Here is a 19,885-nt window from a genome sequence, read left to right on the forward strand (position 1 = left end):
AGGCATCGTCCCTAGGCTAGTGGACCTGGCTTGTACAAAAACAAGCAAACAAACAAAACAACCTAGCTGAGCATGAGCCTGTGAGTCAGCCAGTAAGCAGCATTCCTCCATAGTTTCTGCTTCAAGCTCCTGAATTGAGTGCTTGTCTTGACATCCCCTCAAGGACCTGAAAAGTGTATTATAAAAAACCCCTTGTGGAGGCTGGAGAGATGGCTCAGTAGTTGAGAGCACTGACTGTTCTAAAAAAGGACTCAGGTTCAATTCCCAATACTCACCTAACACCTCACAACTGTCTGTAACTCCAGTTCCAGGGGATCCAACACCCTTATATAGACATATATGCAGGCAAAATGTCAATGCAAATGAAATACAAATAAATAATTATAAAAAACCCTTTGTGGTAGCTATTTTTGGTTGTCAACTTGACTACATCTGGAATTAACTAACTCAAAATGTCAGGGCACACCTGTGAGGGATTTTTGCTTAATTTGAAGTGGGAACATATACTTGTAATCCAGATCTTTGGGGTGGGAAGACCTGCCTCTCATCTGGGCCACAACTTCTGGTGGAAGCCTATATAAGAACATGGAAGAAGGAACCTTCATTCTTTGCCTGCTTGCTCTTGCCTTACTAGCAAGTCCATTTCTTCACTGGCTTTAGAGCCTACTTTTTCAGGATTCTAGCATATACTGAAGAACTGTTGAGACTTTTAGCCTTGTGGGCTGAACTGTATTCTTGACATTCTGTTCACAGAAAGCCATTGTTGGATTAGCTGGACCATAATCTGTAAATAATTTTTTTTCTTTCTTCCTTGACAGGGTTTCCCTCTGTAGTCTTGACTTAGTCTTAGCTGTCCTGGAACTCACTCTGTAGACTAGGCTGGCCTCAGACTCATAGAGATTTGTGCTGTGGAACAATCCTCTTGTATACTGTAAAAATTTGTCACTCTTTGTTTTATTAAACTTTGGTTTGATAACATGCTGATTGGCCAGTAGCCGGGCAGGAAGTGTAGGTGGGGCAATCAAACTAAGGATGATGAAAAGGAGAAGGGCAGAGTCAGGAGTTGCCAGCTAGACGCAGAGGGAGCAGGAGATGAATGTGTCATGCTAATAAAGGTACCGCTAAGCGGCAGAGTGTAAATAAGGAATATGGGTTAACTTAAAATGTAAGAGCTAATTACTAATAAGCTTGAGCTATCGGTTGAGCATTTATAATTAATATGATTAATTATATTATGCCTCTGTGTGGTAATTTGGGAAGTGGCTGCTGGGTATTTGGGAGTTGCTGGTGGGACAGAAACTTCTGTTTACAGATCTGCCTGCCTTTGCCTCTTGAGTGCTGGGATTAAAGCTACCACTGCCCAGCTCTGTAAATCATTCTAGTAACTCCCCTTTCTATATACATAAAAAAAAAAGCCTTCTATAAGTTCTGTTACTCTAGAGAACCCTAATACCTTTTCCTAAGTGGCTTTTCATCAGTGTTTTATTACAGCAAAAGAAAAGGTAACTGGAACAGCCCTGTAAAAACCTGAATTGGACTTCTGACCTCCAGAACTGGAGGATAATGAATCTGTTGTTTCAGGCCCCCTGACATTGTTACCAAGTTGTTACAAGTAGCAATTAGAAACCAGCACAGGGAGGTGGAAAGGTAGTTTCTATGCAACATGTAACTTATTGTTGAAGTTCTCCTCAAGACATTTGGACTTTCTGTTCTATGTAGATTTGATTCGAAAAGATTTTAGAACTTCCATCAAGAAATTATGATGAGAGCTGGGCATGGTGGCACATGCCTTTTAATCCCAGCACTTGGGAGTCAGAATCAGGCAGATCTCTTAGTTCCAGACCAGCCTGGTCTACAGAGGGAAGTTCTAGGACAGCCAGGGCTACACAGAGAAACCCTGTTTCAAAAACAAAACAAAAACAAAAACAAAAACAAGACAACAAACAAACAAAAACTGAGGTCAAAGACTTGTCTCAGGGTTAGTGGCTACTCAGCATTGAGCTGTTACAAAAACCCAAGTCTCCACTCTTTCATCCATATACACAGTGACCATACAATGTCTAACAAAAAGATTGCTGTATAGAAGGTACTAAGTGCTAGAGGGACAGTGTGAGGCTCAGTAGGTATAACACCTAAGTTTGATTTCAAGGATGCACACCGTGGAAGGAGAGAAATGACTCTCTGAGCTGTCCTCTGACTTCCATCCATGAGCCATGGCATGGACTTGTCCACACGCATGTGCACACACAAAATAAGTAAATAAATAAATGTAAAAATAAGATCTAGAGTTATTATATTTTCCCTTTCTAATTTACACGAATCTTCCAAATTTTGAAAATTGTCAAGTAAAAAAAGGTACTCTAAAGTTACAATTGAGAAATCATCAAAAATTTCTTCTTTTCTTTCTTTCTTTTTTTTTTTTTCTTTTGGTTTTCCGAGACAGGGTTTCTTGGTGTAGCCCTGGCTGTGCTGGAACTCACTTTGCAGACCAGGCTAGCCTCAAATTCACAGAGATCCACCTGCCTCTGCCTCCCGAGTGCCAGGATTAAAGGTGTGTGCCACCACCACCCAGAAGCAACCAAGCTTTTACAGCTGTAACGAGAACAGATGTTACTTTTTTTTTTTTAATCATTTCAGACCAATCTGCATCTGATGCCCTTAAAAAATGTTTATTTATTTATTTGTTGGCAGGGTTGGAGGTGGAGGTGGGGGTAGCCAGAGGCACTGGGTAGATCGAGGATTATTAACCAGGAGTTGGGTCTCTCTTTTCTCCATGAGAATGCTAGGGACTGAATTTATCTGGCTTCACAGCCAGGACCTTTACCCGCGGAGGGACATCACCAGGCCTGATGAGTTTTTAAATGGAAAGGAAAGAAATGGGTGGGGCCGTTGGAAATGGAGAGAGATCTCTGAATGACAGTTCCGGTGTCAAAAGGCGTGTACCTTTTACAAGCCACATAACCCCTAGTTAAATCACGTATGTTCTATTAGGCCTTAGTTCTCTATCTGTAAAATGGAACGTTTGGACCTAAGGACACCTTTTTAACATCCCTTCCAGCTCAGCATTCTGAACCCAGGAGTTCCTAGATTTAAGATAGATTTACTTTGTTGTATGACCTCTAAAGTGAAGTTAGAAGCCTCCGGAGGATTGCCAGAGAAAACCTCCTGCAGACATAAAGAGGGGGAGAGAAAAAAAAATCAAGGGCAATGGGGAAGGAAGGAGGGCGATGGACGAAGCCAAGAGACGCTTACAACTACATAAAGGTAAGAGATGCAAGCACGAAATACACAAATAACTCGAGGCAGCCACAAAATTCGGCCACAAAATTGTCTGAAAAAGCAGAAAGAAGACATTGCCCCGGGTGTCCCATTTTGTTTTTAATCGGCGCACACATAACTCCCACCTCCTTAAGCCTTGGAAGCAAAAAACAAACAAACAAACAAAAAACAACCCCCCAAAAAAAGACCACAAAAAACCCAACCAAGCAACCAAAAAAACCATAAAACAACAACAAAAACCCAACGCAGGAAAAACTGACAACGTAAAATAGCAAAGAAAAATAAAAAAAAAAGGGCAAGAAGCAGTTGGAAAAGCTCGTCTCTGGAAACGAGCTGCTTCCACCCCCTCCACCTCCCCCCGGCAGGCGGGAAGGCGATTTCCCGGGGCCACCCCGCCACCCTGCCGCTGCCACCCTTTTGCACACAAAAGAACTCGTCGGCGGCTCCCGGGAGCGGGGGGAGCCGCAGCATCCCTGCTCCCAGGCCGCCGGGTGAGTGGGCCGCGGCGCCCTGGTCCCCGCCCCTCGGAAGTGACGTCTGGCGCCCCGCCCCCGCCGCTCGATCCGCTGCTGCTGCCTCGGCGGGCCGACCTGCAGGCGGCGGCGGCGGCGGCGTCGGCGGCCGAGGCCCAGGGAAGATGGCGGACGGCGTGGACCACATAGACATCTACGCGGACGTGGGCGAAGAGTTCAACCAGGTACGTGGAGGGCCGGGGCTCTCCGCCGCCGGCTCGCGGGGGGCGGCGCGGCGCCTCCCCCCCACCCCGGGACGCTCGCCGGGGTCCGCCGCGGGGGCCGCGAGCCGGCTCGGCTGCAGACCGTGCGCCCTTGGCGCCTCTGGGCCGCGCCGCGCCGCTGTGTGTGTGTGTGCGCGGCGCCCGCCGCGTCCCGTCCGGTCCCGTTCCGTTCCCCCCGCTCGCCTCGCCCCTTGTTCTCGCGCGTCGTTTTGCGGGCCGCGGGCCCTGGAGCTCGGGGGCCGTGCAGCCGCCCGCTCGCCCCGCTCGCCCGCCCCTTCCTCCAGGGCGGCCCTCACGCCCCATTGTTGGCTACGGTGGCGGGCGCTTCCCGCCGAGCTAGGCCGCGCGTGTGCGGGGCGGGGAGAACGGGCCGCCGCGCCCCCCTCCCCCGCCGCCCGCCCGAGGGTGTAGGGGGGGGAGGAAGAGGAGGAGGAGGAGGGGGGAAGAAGAAGCCCTGGCTGGCCCGGCGCGCGCCCGTTCGCCCGCCCGCCCGCCTCCTCCTCCATCCCGGCCCCGGCCGCTTCGGGTTCCGATTCCTCCCCGTCGCTCCATTTTGTGTCTCGGTCCGCGCACGGTCGCCCCCCCGCCATGGAAGGCCGCGTTCACAGCCCTTTGTATCCCGCGCGCCCGGGTAGGGGGGCTCCTGGGCTTCCCTTCCTTGCTCGCGTTGGCGACGGGTGTCGGCGTGGCGTGGCGCCCCCGGGTCCCGCTCTTCCCATCCCCCCCATCCCCCCTCCAACCCCGGTCCCCTAGGGGGAAGGGTGGCCGAGGTGGTGGGGACGTCTGCAACAAGTCACCTGACTTTGGGACCCCCACCGATGATCTCGTTTTTCAAAGTCGGTGCGTTGGCCTGCCTGGGCCATCGTGGGCTCGCGGTGCCTCCGAGGCCCAGGCCCTTGCTTGGCCTTTTGTGAAGAAATATAACCGAGGAGGATAGATAGATGGCTTGCGCCAAAGGCTGGGATGCGCGGTGGTTGGACAGAACAAAAAGATGGTGGTCCCTCGCTCACAGACCCGGAGAGACTGAAACGGAGATCGTCCCCCCCGAAATCCTTCCCAGTGGTAGCTTGCAAAGTCGTCGTGGATGGGGCTGTATTTTGAAAGCGAAGTGTTTGCCCCATGGGCTCTCCTTCACGGCTTGAAAGACTGGAGAAAGTGAGACGTGTAAGGTTTTCCGGTCTCACCGGCCACGGGTAGCCTAGGACTAGCCGTGATGTCTGACGATGAACATTCTTGGAAAGATCTGATTACCAGAGTTGGTAACGCTTAGCTTCCTAACTCGCCTCTTCCTATTTTTATTGCACTTCATATATTCACGTTTTTTCAAGTTGCACCCAACGATAGTGCTACTTAAAGCTGTTTCTTTTTAAAATTTTTCCTGTTTTTTTTTAAACAAAAACAGTTCTATATTTAAGAAGTTCTCAGGTTCGGATGAGAAGCTTAATAAGCCATTTGATTAATATGGTGTTTACCTTCTGCTAATCGTATTTATGACTAGGGATGCAAGATTTAAAAAACAAAACAATAGAAACTCTTAAATCCTTACTGTTTTGTTTTCCAAGAATGACATTGTGCCTTTGGTTTAAATATGAGAAAAGAAAAGCAAATTTTGAAAGGGTTTAATTATTCACTACTGACTTAGAAACTAGATTTTTTTTTTTTTTTTTTTTTTTTGGTTTTTCGAGACAGGGTTTCTCTGTGTAGCTTTGCGCCTTTCCTGGAACTCGCTTTGTAGACCAGGCTGGCCTCGAACTCACAGAGATCCTCCTGCCTCTGCCTCCCGAGTGCTGGGATTAAAGGCGTGCGCCACCACCGCCCGGCGAAACTAGATATTTTTAAATGTAATTAACCCGTTGCAATAAAACATGAAGTTTGAAAATCTGTTTTTATCGTGCCTGAGTTGTTATATCAGTTAGAATTAGAAATTTTCTTTGACCCAGAGTCCAGTGCTTTTAAGGTCAGTCGGAGTAAGATCTCTGGACTTTTTCCCTTTCATCTTTCAAGGCATGTAGCTTATCCAAAACAGTTATAACTTCGACTAAAGGAAAAAAAAAAAAGTTTGAGACGGTCTTGATTAGCTTTTTCAGTGAGGGAACGTGTTGCTTTGTGTTTGTGCTCACAGTAAGGAAGAATTGGGGCACAGTCTTAGAAATTAAACTTTCTTCATTGGTCATGGTGGCACAAGCCTTAAATTCTAGCACCCCAAAATTGTGCTTTATCAACATGAAAGCTTTATAAAACTATGCCTATTTTAAGTAGTAAATGGAAAAACGAGACTAGTGTCCACAAAGAATTTCAGAGAATACAAAGTACAATTAAAACTGCAGCTCACAATAGAGAACAAAAGATGGGTTTAGGGGCTGGAGAGGTGGCCCAGTGGTTAGAGGACAGATGATCTCTGAGTTCGAGGCCAGCCTGGTCTCTGAGCTCTGAGGGAGGGAGGGGGAGAGAGAGAGAGAGAGAGAGAGAGAGAGAGAGAGAGAGAGAGAGAGGAGAGGGAGGGAGGGAGGGAGGGAGGGAGGGAGGGAGGGAGGGAGGGAGGGAGGGGAGGGAGGGAGAGAGAGAGAGAGAGAGAGAGAGAGAGAGAGAGAGAGAGAGAGAGAGAGAGAGAGAGAGAGAAATTAAGCTTTCTGTGGTATCACCATGAAGTATGTTCAGACTGTTGAATACTTTATTTGGGAGGGACAGTAACTGGATGACATGCTACTTTACCTCTGCATTAAGTAGTGCTAACAAGAGGTAAAAGAAGAGACTAGACTTTTTGGACTCCAATGAGTAGGCCTCCTTTTCATAAATGTACTTGTACTTTCAGCATTGTATCTGATACATGGTTGTGTAATTTTACAAGTAAAATCTTTGTAGGTTTAAGTAGATTAATTGGGAGATTAAGTAGAGGCTTTTCCAAAACCTTGTTTGCAGCTCTGGGTACTGAACCCAGGACCTTGCACATCTAGGTAATCACTCCACCACTGAGCTGCATGTTCACTCCAGGTGCATTACTTGTCACTGTTTGGCTTCTGTGATTTGCTTGCTCTGAATGCCTGAACAAAAAAAGTAGCCACGAAAAGATTGCTAGTTATTTTGAGATTTGTCATGTTTTCTATCGATGTCACTATCATTGAAGTGCTTTTATGAGATCCTACCAGAATTAGAAGCAACAACAGAATTATTGATTCTCTCCCCCCCCCCCCTCCTGTTTTTCTTTCTGTCTTGTAGCTCAGGTTGACCTAGAACTTGCTGTGTGTTCCAGGCTGACCTTCAGTTTGTGGTGCACCTGCTGCCTCAGCCTCCCCAGTGCTGGGGTCACAAACGTGTGCAATCCATAGGCTCGGTTGTTCCTTTTCCCTTCACTGGTGCTAGGCCAACACTTTACTCCTGTGTATATCCCTATGAATCTGTTCTCTTCCTAGGTGGTAACCTTATTTCTACTAGCTGCTATAGTAACCAATGTGACTTTGATTGTAGTCAAGCAAATAGTTTTCAGAACTAATCATTAGCAATTTTTAATTATTTTGTTTTCTAAACATCTATAAATATTAAGCTTTTTTTAAAAAAACTTTTCCTTTCCTTTTTTTTTTCTTTCTTTCTTTTTTCATGTGTATGGGTGTTTTACTTTCATTATATGTCTGTGAACCACGTGGTCTCCTGGTGCCCAAAGAGGCCAGAAGAGGGAGTCAGATTCTCTGGAACCGGAGTTACATAGAGAGTTGTGAGCAGCCACGTGGATGCTGGGAATTAAACTTGGGTCCTCTGGAAGAGATAGCATCCTGCCCTCTAACTACTGGGCCACCTCTCCAGCCCCTAAACACATCTTTTGTTCTCTATTGTGACCTGCAATTTTAATTGTACTTTGTATTCTCTGAAATTCTGTGTAGACACTAGTCTTGTTTTCCATTTACTACTTAAAATAGACAGTGTCATAAAGCTTGTTTTACATTTTGGTAAAGCACAATATTGCAGAAAGTAGGAGAAATTGAGTATTAAAAGCTTTAATTTGGGGGTGTGATGAGACTAAGTTAGTGCATTTACTTTCTATACTAGGTGATTTTAAGAATGGAGAATGAAGTTGAGGAGGCACAGGAACACGTGGGCAGCTTAGATCTTATTTTAGGGTTTTGGATGGGACCAAATGGAGAGGAGTTGCTCACTGGAAGGAGACTTGGAACTACTTCTGAGTCTGTGCATTACTTGTACTGACTTCGGAAAGCAGAGCCTGCGGGGGTGCGAGGGGGGGCATTCTCCCAGGATTTACTCTTTTATGTGTATGAGTGTTTTTGCCTACATGTGTGTATGTGTACCATGTGCATTCCTGGTGCCTGTGGAGGTCAGAGGAAGGCATCAGATCCTCTGGAACTGGAGTTAGAGGTGGTTGTTAGCCACAGCATGGGTGCTAGGAACCCAGGTTCCCAGCCAGTGCTCTTAACCCCTGAGCTTCTCTCAAGCCCTAAAGTCCAAAACTTTTTGAGTATCATATTGGTGCTCAAAAACCTTTAGGGCTTTTTTTTTTTTAAATTAGGCTCAAGTTATATTCTGTACACCCAAATAATATGTACACACACACACACACACACACACACACACACACACACACACACACACACACAGAGAGAGAGAGAGAGAGAGAGAGAGAGAGAGAGAGAGAGAGAGAGAGAGAGAGAGAAGGTGGGGGGAGTTTATCTGGGAATCAGAAGCTGTTGAATTTAGTGTCTGCTCTCAGGTTGTGGGTTATTGATAGCAGACAGTACTGATTTCATTATTCTGCTCACTTAACTTTAAAAGTAAATGGAGGTATGACTGGGATGGGGTCAGTTTGGAATTAAGGATTTAGATGTCCTCTTATGTCAAATTTTATTGAGTCATTTCAATTTATACTTAGTCATTGCATATTTATTGTAAAGCAACTATTAGTTATCCTGTGGAACGTTATGATATGCTAAATGAAAATAGTTGAAGGATAAATCAGTAGGGGCTAGAGAAATGGCACAGTGGTTAAGATCTAATTTAACATTTTACAGGAATTATAAAATTAATACACTTAGCAGATTCATAATGTTTTCTGAAAAAAAATCCACATTTTTCTGTATCCAAGAATTAACTGGGATCTAAAATATTGGCTGGGTGAAATTGCCCATGTATTACATATGTATAGACTTCTTACCATTATTCCCTAAGTCAGTACAGTATAATTACTTTTTAAATAAGCATTTATATTGTGTTAGGAGTTTTAAGAAATCTAGAGATAATTTAAAGTATATGAGAGGATGGATAGTTTATATGTAAATACTGCACCATTTTATATAAGAGGTTGAAACATCTGTAGGTTTTGGTATTCTTGAATGGTTTAGGGATGGATGGTATGCTGGAACCAGTCTCTTGATAGTAGTAAAACGTTCTAACTTTTCTCTTACATGATACTGAACACATTTTGTAATGCAGAGTATAACTCCCCGCCCCCCTTATAGTTTTTTTTTTTTTTAAATGGAATGACTTTAATACTTTTTTAAATATAGGGGTATTTTGAAATAGGTGCTGTCCTTTACTGGTAGTATCCAATAATGCACAAATGGTATTAACTGTGATTCTAGGAACACTAAAAACAGTGTTGCCCCATCAGAGAAAATTAATACTTCAATAGCTCTATCAGGATAAATCCCAATAATAGTATACATTATACACAACTTATCTGTAATATTAAAAATGTATAGGATGTGATTAGGGGAAAACTGCCTAAAAAACTTGAAGGAAGGGATCATAGTGCTAATGAAAAAGATTAAAACATTGCTTTAAGAAAGTGAATGGGACGTTGGTCATCTTCTTATTCATCATACTTTTGAAGTGTGTTCTCTGACTGGGCAACAGTTTTGTGTATCTGGTAGGAAGAAAACAGTCCTATCATGCAAAATCTTGAGAAAAGGTCCACCCCCCCCTTTTTTTTCCTGTTTCTTTCTTTATTTTTTTTTCTTTTTCTAAGCAAGGGCTTGCCTGTGTCCCAGGCTGGCCTCATTTATGGCACTCTTCTGCCCTAGCCTCCCAACTACTAGGATTACCAAAGCTGAGTATACAACCGTTTTCTGGATTTTGATACCTCTCATGTAATTAGGATGATTGTAGTGATTTAGAGTAGTGGGAATTGAAAAGAGATGACTTTGTTATTACTCTTTTCACAAACCCTAAGAGTTGTTCTTTTGTTTGTTCTTGTTTTGTTTTTTGAGACAGCCTCACTATGTCCTGGAAACCATTATGTAGACCAGACTAGCCCGAACTCACAGAGCATCTACCTGCCTCTGCCTTCAAATGCTGGGATAAAGACATGACACTGTTCCCTGCCTAAGAGCCGTTCTTGTTAGAAGTTAGATATGCAGCTTTATTGCCGATTAGGTCCTAGAAACATGGGTAAGAAACGTAGGTGGCTTTAATCTGGAGTGCTTAGGATATGTTGAAATTTTACATTTTTGAATACTATTGAGGTGTATTTGAACAAGACCTTCACATAGCAGAACTTGATGTTGACTTTCTTTGACAGAGTAGAAAAGTTTTCGTTTGTCTAGTAGGGTTTCAGAGTTCATTTTTATATATGACCTGTGATAGGCATTTTGCATAATTTCATTTTCACTTGAAGTAGAAACAGTTGAATGTGTTCTGGATTTTCTTTAAAATGTGAAGCTAAAATAATGAAGCTAAAAAAGGAAGATTATAGATACTATTAAGAGTATTCCTTGAATTGCTTTCTTAGCAATGGCATGTATTCAGATTCGTTAATGTTTCTTTCACCAAGTCCAATGTATACCCTCGGGGTTAAGAATACAGGCTGTGGCCATGGAACACTGTGAAGCTAACTAGTCCACATGGAGATCAAACCCCAGGACCATGGTCTCAATTAGCATCCCTTCAGGTTGGATTGGAATCAGTCCAACTACCAGACAAAATGGCTGATCTTAAATATTGGTGGAATAATATAAATATGGAAAATACAGTTAGTGTCACCATAGGAAGTCATGGACATAAAAAAAACAGTATGTGGTTGTAATGTACCAGGTTAGCGTAGCTTTAGTTACTGCCTGTAAATGATTATCTTCTTAAGTAAGCCTTTTCATACATTTAAAACGAATGACAAATTATATCTTAATCTTTTCCTGCAAGTGAAAGTAGAAACTTCAATACTTTTAGTCTTGTATTCAATAACCTTGCATTCTTTTTTACTCCCCCCCCTCCCCCCCGACTGTATTTGTGATTAATCTCCGTTGAGGATGGAAACACAACTCCCTTTGAGTAATTGTAATAATTTTACTTGGTGCACAGAACTGGATTGCAAGAGAGTTTAAAGTGCCCACTACCCTTTGTGGGAAGCTTTTTCATATTTTAAGTGTATGATGCCACTGTTGCAGCCACATCACTAGACGTTTCAGCCTCCTTGATACTTCGTAACCAAGCTTACCTCCTTTCTTGTAATTCTCACTGCCGGTGCAGCTTGCTCATGCTTCTTAGCTTGATAAAAACTCATCACTTAGATATTGTTTTGACATTGTTCATTAAAATCAATGGCATTATGGCTGTGGTCTTGGTTCCTGCCTTCTGCTGAAAGTGGCGTTTTGTTCTTTGATTTGCCTTGGTATTTAAGTCCATTATTAAATAAGTCTTACAGACATCCTGCTTTGTAATAAGTAAAGTTGGTATGTAATATCTTGATAAATTTTTAAAAACTTACACAATTCATTATTGATGCAGAGTACCTGAAAAAAAGAATGGAAATTTGAGGTCTCTTTGGCTGTGTCTATGTTTCCCTTCTAGGTCCCCCCCCCCCCCCCCTTTCTCTTTAAAAACAAGTCTTATTCTGGCTTTTTGGTGAATAATGGAACAATAGCCAGGCTTGGTGCCTTTAGTATCTTACTGATCTATTTACCATTGTATAACAATGGTTTCTTTCTTGGTCATTATCATATTGTAGTCCCTAAAACAAACTCTTGTATGCCATTTATGACAACTCTTAGTAAATTGTACACATGGGAGAACTTGAGGTATGCCTAGTTATATCTGAAATCTTAAGTTGTTTTGTATTGTTTTTAATTTATCTCAAATTTACCTCAGAATGGTAAAATAGTTCACACTGATTGATATACTTACTTAGTCTTAAAAAAGTGATATTTACAAATTGAATTCCCACCCCCTTTTTTTTCTCAAAATCCATTTCTCCTCTTCCTGGTTTATCACTTAGGCATGTAAGTGACATCCTAGCATTGCTTTAGTTCTCTGTGACAGTGGCACACTCTGACTAAATCCCCTGTGGATTACTTTCCACGTGCTAATGCACTTGGCTAGATTTCAAGTCATTTAAGCTGTAGCGCTTTGTCTAGTGAGAATAATAGTTATTGCAAGATATTACTTAAAATAGTTTTATTTATATTTTTTTGTTTCACTAAGTTAGACTTTTTGAAACCTGTGTATGCCCATTCCCCCATTACCACCCATTTCTGTGGCTTAGTTTATAAAACAGTAGCTTTCTCAGAGTAGGTAAATAAGATCTTATTACCAAAGAAAATAGGGTTTTTTGCCTGTGCTCACATACTGAAGACTTATAATACCTCTGGTTTTTGTTTGTGACAGTCTTATGACAATATTCTTTTGAAACATCTGTTTGCATTTATGTGTTGTTACTTCTAAGAATACTTTACTTTCGAGAAAGATATCAAAGTCACCATTAAAGAACACAATCTGTTAAATAAAATGAGAAGAGACTAAGATCTTTGGGCCTTTTCCTGTCTTGCACCAGATTTTTAAAATAAGTTGAATGAATTTGTATTCATTTTTAGTATTTTGACTGTCATAATCTAGAAGTTTATTTCTGTGTCTTAGGAAGCGGAATATGGTGGGCATGATCAGATAGATTTGTACGATGATGTCATCTCTCCATCTGCAAATAATGGCGATGCCCCAGAAGACCGGGACTACATGGATACCCTTCCACCAACTGTTGGTGATGATGTGGGAAAAGGCGCAGCGCCAAATGTTGTCTATACTTACACTGGAAAGAGAATTGCATTGTATATTGGAAATCTAACATGGGTAAGTAAGTTAACAGATTATTGGCGCTTCATTTTGAACTTCCCTAGTAGTCCATGTTTTTTTGCCCAGTTTAAAAAAAAAAAAATGATGTCCCTATATTTGTTTTTCTCTTGTTAACCTATATGATGAGAAGGGCAAAACCAAGTTCTTTTAAAAAGACATTCCAATTATTCTAATTTTGAATTTTATAGTTTGGCTTAAGTATATACTTAAATAGAATTTGCGTTTTTTCTTTACTTTTTTGCATTCCTACCAGTTTCACTAAGAAAAATGTTTATATGTGGGTCTCAAGAATTCAAAAGAGAAAGATAAAATACCATTACAGTTTTAAAAAACTCTTCATTTTCTAATTCATATTACAGACTTAAGTTTCATTTCTGTTCTTGAATTTGAAATTAATGCATAGCAGTTGTTATATGCTTTATAATATTTGTGTTTGTCTGGTGTTTTTCGGGATGGATCTTGTTATGTAACTTTGGCAGGCCTGATAGTCACTGTAATGCAGACTGGCTTTGAACTCCTATCAATCCTTCCTGCCTCTGCCCTTGAGTGCTAAGTTTATAAGCATATGCCACAGTGCCTGGGTATACTTTGTACCTTAATTGTGTTGTTCATAAGACAAAGATTGTTGGTGGAGCGCTTCATGAACTATACGTTTAGTGTATCTATTAATGTTATTAGAATCAAACCTGAAATAATCACTAAAGTGGTCCTATATAAGTCTTATCTCAGCTATTATGTTGGATATTTAAAAGTTAAACAACAAAATTTTGGCACCCTTCTATTCTGTTTATAGCATTTTATTTGAAAATATTTTACTTCACATTGCTTTTGTGTTTTTATGTGTATAGGTATTTGTGTGTATGCATGTCTGTGTATCACAGACATGCAGTCCCTCAGAGGCCAGAAGAGGGCATCAGATTCCCTAGGACTGGAGTTAGAGATGGTTGTGAGCTATCATGTGGGTGCTAGGAGTTGAACCTGTGGTCCTTTGGGCTCTCTCTTCAGCACTCACTTTTTTTTTTCTTTTAAATGACTGAGTCTGCTGTCGTCTAGTCTGAATAGTCTTTACAGTCTTGGAAACAATGGCAGTCACTATAGCATGAGACTGCAGTTGCTAAGTAACAGTTGGCATAGATCTGTGTTTTGTGACTTTGAATAAGCTGTTTAACCCCTCTATTGCATCTTAAGAAAATGAAAGTAATAGGATTTAGGTAAGCGTTAAGTAGTTGATAAAAAGGTACATAGTAGGTATTCATATTAGTTCCTCCATATTATAATGAAACATAAGATGTTTGTTTCACAAGATACTTTCCTTTGAAGGGAGGAAGTTACAAGTGAGATTGATTTTATTGAGAATTTAAGTCAGAGATTTAAAGCTGGAAGTAACTAGGAACTTTTGTTTTATTTTTTTCCCACATAGGGTTTCTTCATGTAGCCCTGGCTGTCCTGGAACTCACACTGTAGTCCAGTCTGACCTCAAACTCCGAGATCCCCCAGCCTCTGCCTCTTTGAGTGCTGGGATTAAAGGTGTGCACCACCACCACACCTGGCTAGAAAGGAGAAACTCTTAAGTGTAATTGTATCTGTCTCCAAAAGGATGTACTTTATAATTTCCAAAACTCCTATCAGGAAATGAAGTTAGGCACTCAAGATGCTTTTCTGCTATTTAAAAATTGAAGGTTGACAGGCATTAATTATACTTAGATTTGCAACAATTTTCTGTTAACATTTGTTTTCCTTTAAAAGTTAAATTCAGACAGTAAAAACCTGAATATATATGTTAATGGCTAACAAGTGGGAAATGTCTTGCAGTGGACAACAGATGAGGACTTAACTGAAGCAGTTCATTCTTTGGGAGTAAATGATATTTTGGAGATAAAATTTTTTGAAAATCGGGCAAATGGACAATCAAAGGGGTAAGAATTTAGTTTTTTTCCTAATATAAACAATGGATAGCGGTTACAATTTACAATTAGTTTTCCTTAAGTTCAATGTTGATTATACCAGTGGAGCTTACATGAACATGTGAGCACTGACAAATGGCTTAGCTACTGAAGATGCCTGCTGCACTAACCTGACAACCTGAGTTAGTTCTAGGAACTCACGTGAGCACACTAGAAGGAGGGTCTTAGGCAGAGGTTCCTTACTGACGATTTATATTTGTTTCTTCATGAAGCTGGTTGCGATGGGACTGTAGACAGACTAGAATGCTCTCTACATTCACTGAGAACACTTTCTCAGGTGGAAATGGCAGTGCTGAGAAGCATTATCTTTGTTGTGATGAAAAGAGGAAGAAGAGCTGAGTATGTAGCTCAGTGGTAGAACCGTTTACATAACCTGGAGGAGCTCTGGGTTTGATCCCAGCACATAACTAAAAATGGTGAAGAAAGACAGTAACTGAGGAGTGAAGTCTAACCTGGATGTCTTGCTTCATTCCCTAGTCAGCATTTCACACACAACAGGGTAGGATGAGTATATAATGCGGGTATCTAAAAGTAAGAAGTGAAGTGCTGCAGTCTCACCATTTACAGATAATCACGTTAGTAAATGTACTTCCACATTTTTACCTAAAAAAGAGTATTATAATTCACACTTTCCTGTTTGATTGAAAAGAGCAGAAGAAATAGTTAGTGATAAATATATCTTACTTTTCTTATTTTTGGATATTACAGTTATTTCTACTTGTGTCTATTATAAATAATATAGTAGGCACATTATTGGATTTTTTTACATTAATTTATTTTATATTTGTATAAGTACAGTACAATACTTTAAAAAAAATTACAAAGTTAAGCAACCATTGCAACTCTCTAGTTTCAGAACATTTTATCACCTCCATTACCAGAAAAACCTTGGGTGCATTAGCATTACCCTGATCACCCTTGTCTTTGCTGACAACCATTCAATGTACTTTCTGCCTCAGAATTTCTGTTCTGGGCATTTCATGTAAACAAAACAACAACAACAACAACAACAACGAGGTCGTGTGTGTGACGTCTTTCACGTAGCACATCCATGTAGCAGCATCGGCATTTATTTTTATGCTTAAGGAATGGTCCGTGTCATGGGGTAGCACTAAAGGAAGACTCCACTGTCCAGGTTTCGGTGGCTTCTACTTCAGTTGTTTAGTTTTGTGCGAACATACAGTTTTGCTCGTTCTGGGCATGTACCTGGGAGTGGAATTAGTTAAGTTTATGGTAAGTCTGTTCAACGTTTTCAGAAGCTATCAGATCGCACAATCCCATCAGTGCAGGAAGGTTGTAGTCTCTCCTTATCTTCACTAGTACTGCATAGTTGTCGTTCTGATTCTAGTGGAAATTACATCTCATTATGGTTTTGATTTATATAGTGATGGCTAATGATAATGAACATCTTTTAAAAATTACTTAATTATTTTATGTGCATGGGTGTTTTGGCTGCATGTATGTCTGTGTACTCTTGTGTGACTAATGCCCATGGAGACCAGAAGAGGGAATTAGATCTCCTGGGACTGGAGTTCCATGATTGTGAGCCACCATGTGGGTCCTGGAAATCGACCAGAGACCTGGAAGAAGAGTCAGTGACTGCTGTTGACCACGGAGCCATCTCTTCCAGCCCCTGCACCGAACATCTTTTTGTGGCAGTAAAAAGTGAAAGCAGCCCAAGTGCCTAGTGACTGATGGGTGGATTTAAAACAAAACCAGAAAACAGTGTCTATAATTGAACATTACTCAGCCACTAAACGAAATGAATTAGTAATGCATGTTATAGCATAACGAGATCTTGGACACTAAGTGAAGCTGGTTGTAAAGGACTACGTATTCCATTCGTTTGAACTTCCAATGAGGCAGATCCATAGAGAACTATCTTTGGTTATGCTTCCCTGTGTTCTTAAGAGATGAGAGTAAATGGGAATGGTGCTAGAGGGTATGGATTCTCTTTTGGTAGTGATGACTGTTATGAATGAACCATCATAGGATGTTTGTAAAACATGACTATACTAAAAAAATCACTGAATTGCACATTTGAATGAACTCTGGTACATTGTAAAAGATAATGTCAGCTTGTGTAGCCTTAAGAGTCTATTTTTCTTTTCATAAGAGTAAGTTAAGACCATTTCTTTTTTAATCAACAGTAACATTCTCAGTTCTTCTTTTTATAACCACCCCCTTACCATCTTTTAGATTTGCCCTTGTTGGTGTTGGATCTGAAGCATCTTCCAAAAAGTTAATGGATCTGTTGCCTAAAAGGGAACTTCACGGTCAGAATCCTGTTGTGACTCCATGCAATAAGCAATTCCTGAGTCAGTTTGAGATGCAGTCCAGGAAAAGTAAGCAACTCTCTCCACAGCCTTTTTTAAAAATGTACTTCAAGCAGTGTGCTGGCGTTTGTTAAATATTACACGTACGATTTAGTTTATTGGATGAACTTGATTTACTCATTTGTTATGAGTATGGGCCAATATACTAGAAATCTACTTCTATTCCATTTGTTTCTAGATGTCACAGACCCAACAGTGTGCAGCAGTTTGAAAGCTTTATAGTGCTGCCATTCTTGTCCTGTTGTTCACATCTTAGAGTTGATGGGAATAGAAAGGCTAATGAGGACTAGGAAATAGTCATTTACCTCTCTATGTGTCTGTCTATGTATCTGTGATCCATCCATCCATTTATCTATCCATCCATCTATCTATCTGTCTTCTCTCTGTCTGTCTATCTATCTATCTATCTATCTATCTATCTATCTATCTATCTATCTATCTATCATCTATCTTTTGCTACTTGGTAAAATAAATGTAAAAGAAATTTATTGTCATTACGTATTTTTATAAAGAGATAAGATGAATGACCCATGTAATTAATCAAAATTCAAGTGGTTGTTTTTAATTATTTTAGTATTTAAGACTTAACTGAAGAATATGTTACATAGCATAAAATGAGTAATCTGCTATTGAAATTAAGATTTCTGTTGAAAAATTTCTGTCTTGGCTGCTGTACAGTACTGGTATTTTAGAAGCAATGTGTTTATTCAGTGGAAGTACATTTAAACTTGAATATTTTAAGACTTTAAGAAAGTATTTCAATAAATATGAATGTTTTCCTAGCCAAGTACTTTGCATAGGCCCAAGGCATTTGAAATTGATAAATAGTATAAATGAACTTTGAAGTAGTTTCTAATAACACGGTTACAATTCAGAGAACTGTTTTAATAAGTGCTATTTATGAGTATTTGGGTATTTGCAGCTACACAATCAGGACAAATGTCTGGGGAAGGTAAAGCTGGTCCTCCAGGAGGCAGTTCACGTGCAGCATTTCCACAAGGTGGTAGAGGACGGGGCCGTTTTCCAGGGGCTGTTCCCGGTGGGGACAGATTTCCTGGGCCAGCAGGACCAGGAGGGCCACCTCCACCTTTCCCAGGTAAAACTTTCCTTAAGTTTATCATGGAGAAAACATGTCTGCCTAATACCTCTTTTCCTTTTCTCTCTTTTTCAAGTAATGCATTATTAATGTGACTTACTCTCCTTGTTATGCTATTTTTGGAACCCAGGAAATTTGATCAAGCATCTTGTTAAAGGAACTCGGCCTTTGTTCCTGGAAACTAGGATTCCATGGCATATGGGGCACAGCATAGAGGAAATACCCATTTTTGGCCTAAAAGGTCTTTATTTTTCTCCAAACTTGCTTGACTTATATATAGAATATTTACATCCGTCTTATTTTCTTACCTCTTAAAAAATCCTTTCAAGACCATTTTCCCTTGTTTCACTTTCTAGCTTGGCATCAGAGTAGAATATGAGGTGGGTGACTTCGCTGTAAGAAGTGTGTATGTGCTGAAAGATGGGAAGCATCTCTAGGTGTTAAAGTCTGTTAAAAGTTTTTGTTTCAGTGCTTTTTCTGAACTGTAATTTGAACTAGTTAAGTGTGAGGATAGTCTGCACTTGTGTAGTTGTTAGTGGAGCACTACCATTTGGGTTTCCTTTAAAGAGAGAGTCATGGTTTCTAAGTTCTGCTGTAGAAGTATAATCTTGGCATGTGATAGTTACAACTTTATTGAAGCGTGTTTCTCCTTTTCTCCTTTATTTTGTAGCTGGACAGACTCCACCACGTCCTCCTTTGGGCCCTCCAGGCCCACCTGGTCCTCCAGGCCCTCCACCTCCTGGTCAGGTCCTGCCGCCACCTCTAGCAGGGCCTCCCAGTCGAGGAGACCGCCCTCCACCACCAGTTCTTTTTCCTGGACAGCCTTTTGGGCAGCCTCCGTTGGGTCCACTTCCTCCTGGGCCTCCACCTCCAGTTCCAGGCTACGGCCCTCCTCCTGGTCCACCGCCTCCACAGCAGGGACCACCTCCACCTCCAGGCCCCTTTCCACCTCGACCACCAGGTCCACTTGGGCCTCCCCTCACTCTTGCTCCTCCTCCACATCTTCCGGGACCACCTCCAGGTGCCCCACCACCAGCTCCACATGTGAATCCTGCTTTTTTTCCTCCACCAACTAATAGTGGCATGCCAACATCAGATAGTCGAGGTCCACCACCAACAGACCCATATGGCCGACCTCCACCATATGATAGGGGTGACTATGGTCCTCCTGGGAGGTAAGTTAAACACCAGTAATGAAACTGTTTAGTCAGCAAAAGATAAAGAATTGTGACTGAAATCTGTTACATTGTAGAAATGTAAGCATAGTTTCTGTCCTGCAGAAAGATTAGATTTCTAAGCTGCAGTATTTCAGCCAAAACACAGTGATAAAGGGGATTTTGCTTAGGCTTGATCTGATAGGGAAAATAGCATTCTCAAGGGAAAATAGCATTCTCGAATCTGGCAAAGTAAC

The 19,885-nt window shown here is 41.4% G+C and overlaps 1 protein-coding gene across 5 annotated transcripts in view; it reads left to right on the top strand.

The window, feature by feature from the left end:
• The first annotated feature begins 3,739 nt into the window (after nt 1-3,739).
• The window catches only part of Cpsf6 (cleavage and polyadenylation specific factor 6), a 31,882-nt gene continuing 15,736 nt past the window's right edge, over nt 3,740-19,885 (top strand). For 3 of the 5 annotated variants that reach the window (XM_076554210.1, XM_076554212.1, XM_076554211.1), the window contains exons 1-7: nt 3,827-3,976; nt 12,866-13,075; nt 14,891-14,994; nt 17,242-17,387; nt 18,301-18,474; nt 18,605-18,715; nt 19,145-19,649. In XM_076554210.1, the coding sequence (XP_076410325.1) occupies nt 3,917-3,976; nt 12,866-13,075; nt 14,891-14,994; nt 17,242-17,387; nt 18,301-18,474; nt 18,605-18,715; nt 19,145-19,649 (1,310 nt within the window). In that variant the 5' untranslated portion in view covers nt 3,827-3,916. Of the gene's footprint in view, nt 3,977-12,865; nt 13,076-14,890; nt 14,995-17,241; nt 17,388-18,300; nt 18,475-18,604; nt 18,716-19,144; nt 19,650-19,885 lie in introns of all 5 variants that reach the window. The other 2 variants (XM_076554214.1, XM_076554213.1) reach the window with 2 other exon arrangements.

This window comes from Peromyscus maniculatus, chromosome 18 (genome assembly GCF_049852395.1).
Source record: "Peromyscus maniculatus bairdii isolate BWxNUB_F1_BW_parent chromosome 18, HU_Pman_BW_mat_3.1, whole genome shotgun sequence".
In the NCBI taxonomy this organism is placed as follows: Eukaryota; Metazoa; Chordata; class Mammalia; order Rodentia; family Cricetidae; genus Peromyscus; species Peromyscus maniculatus.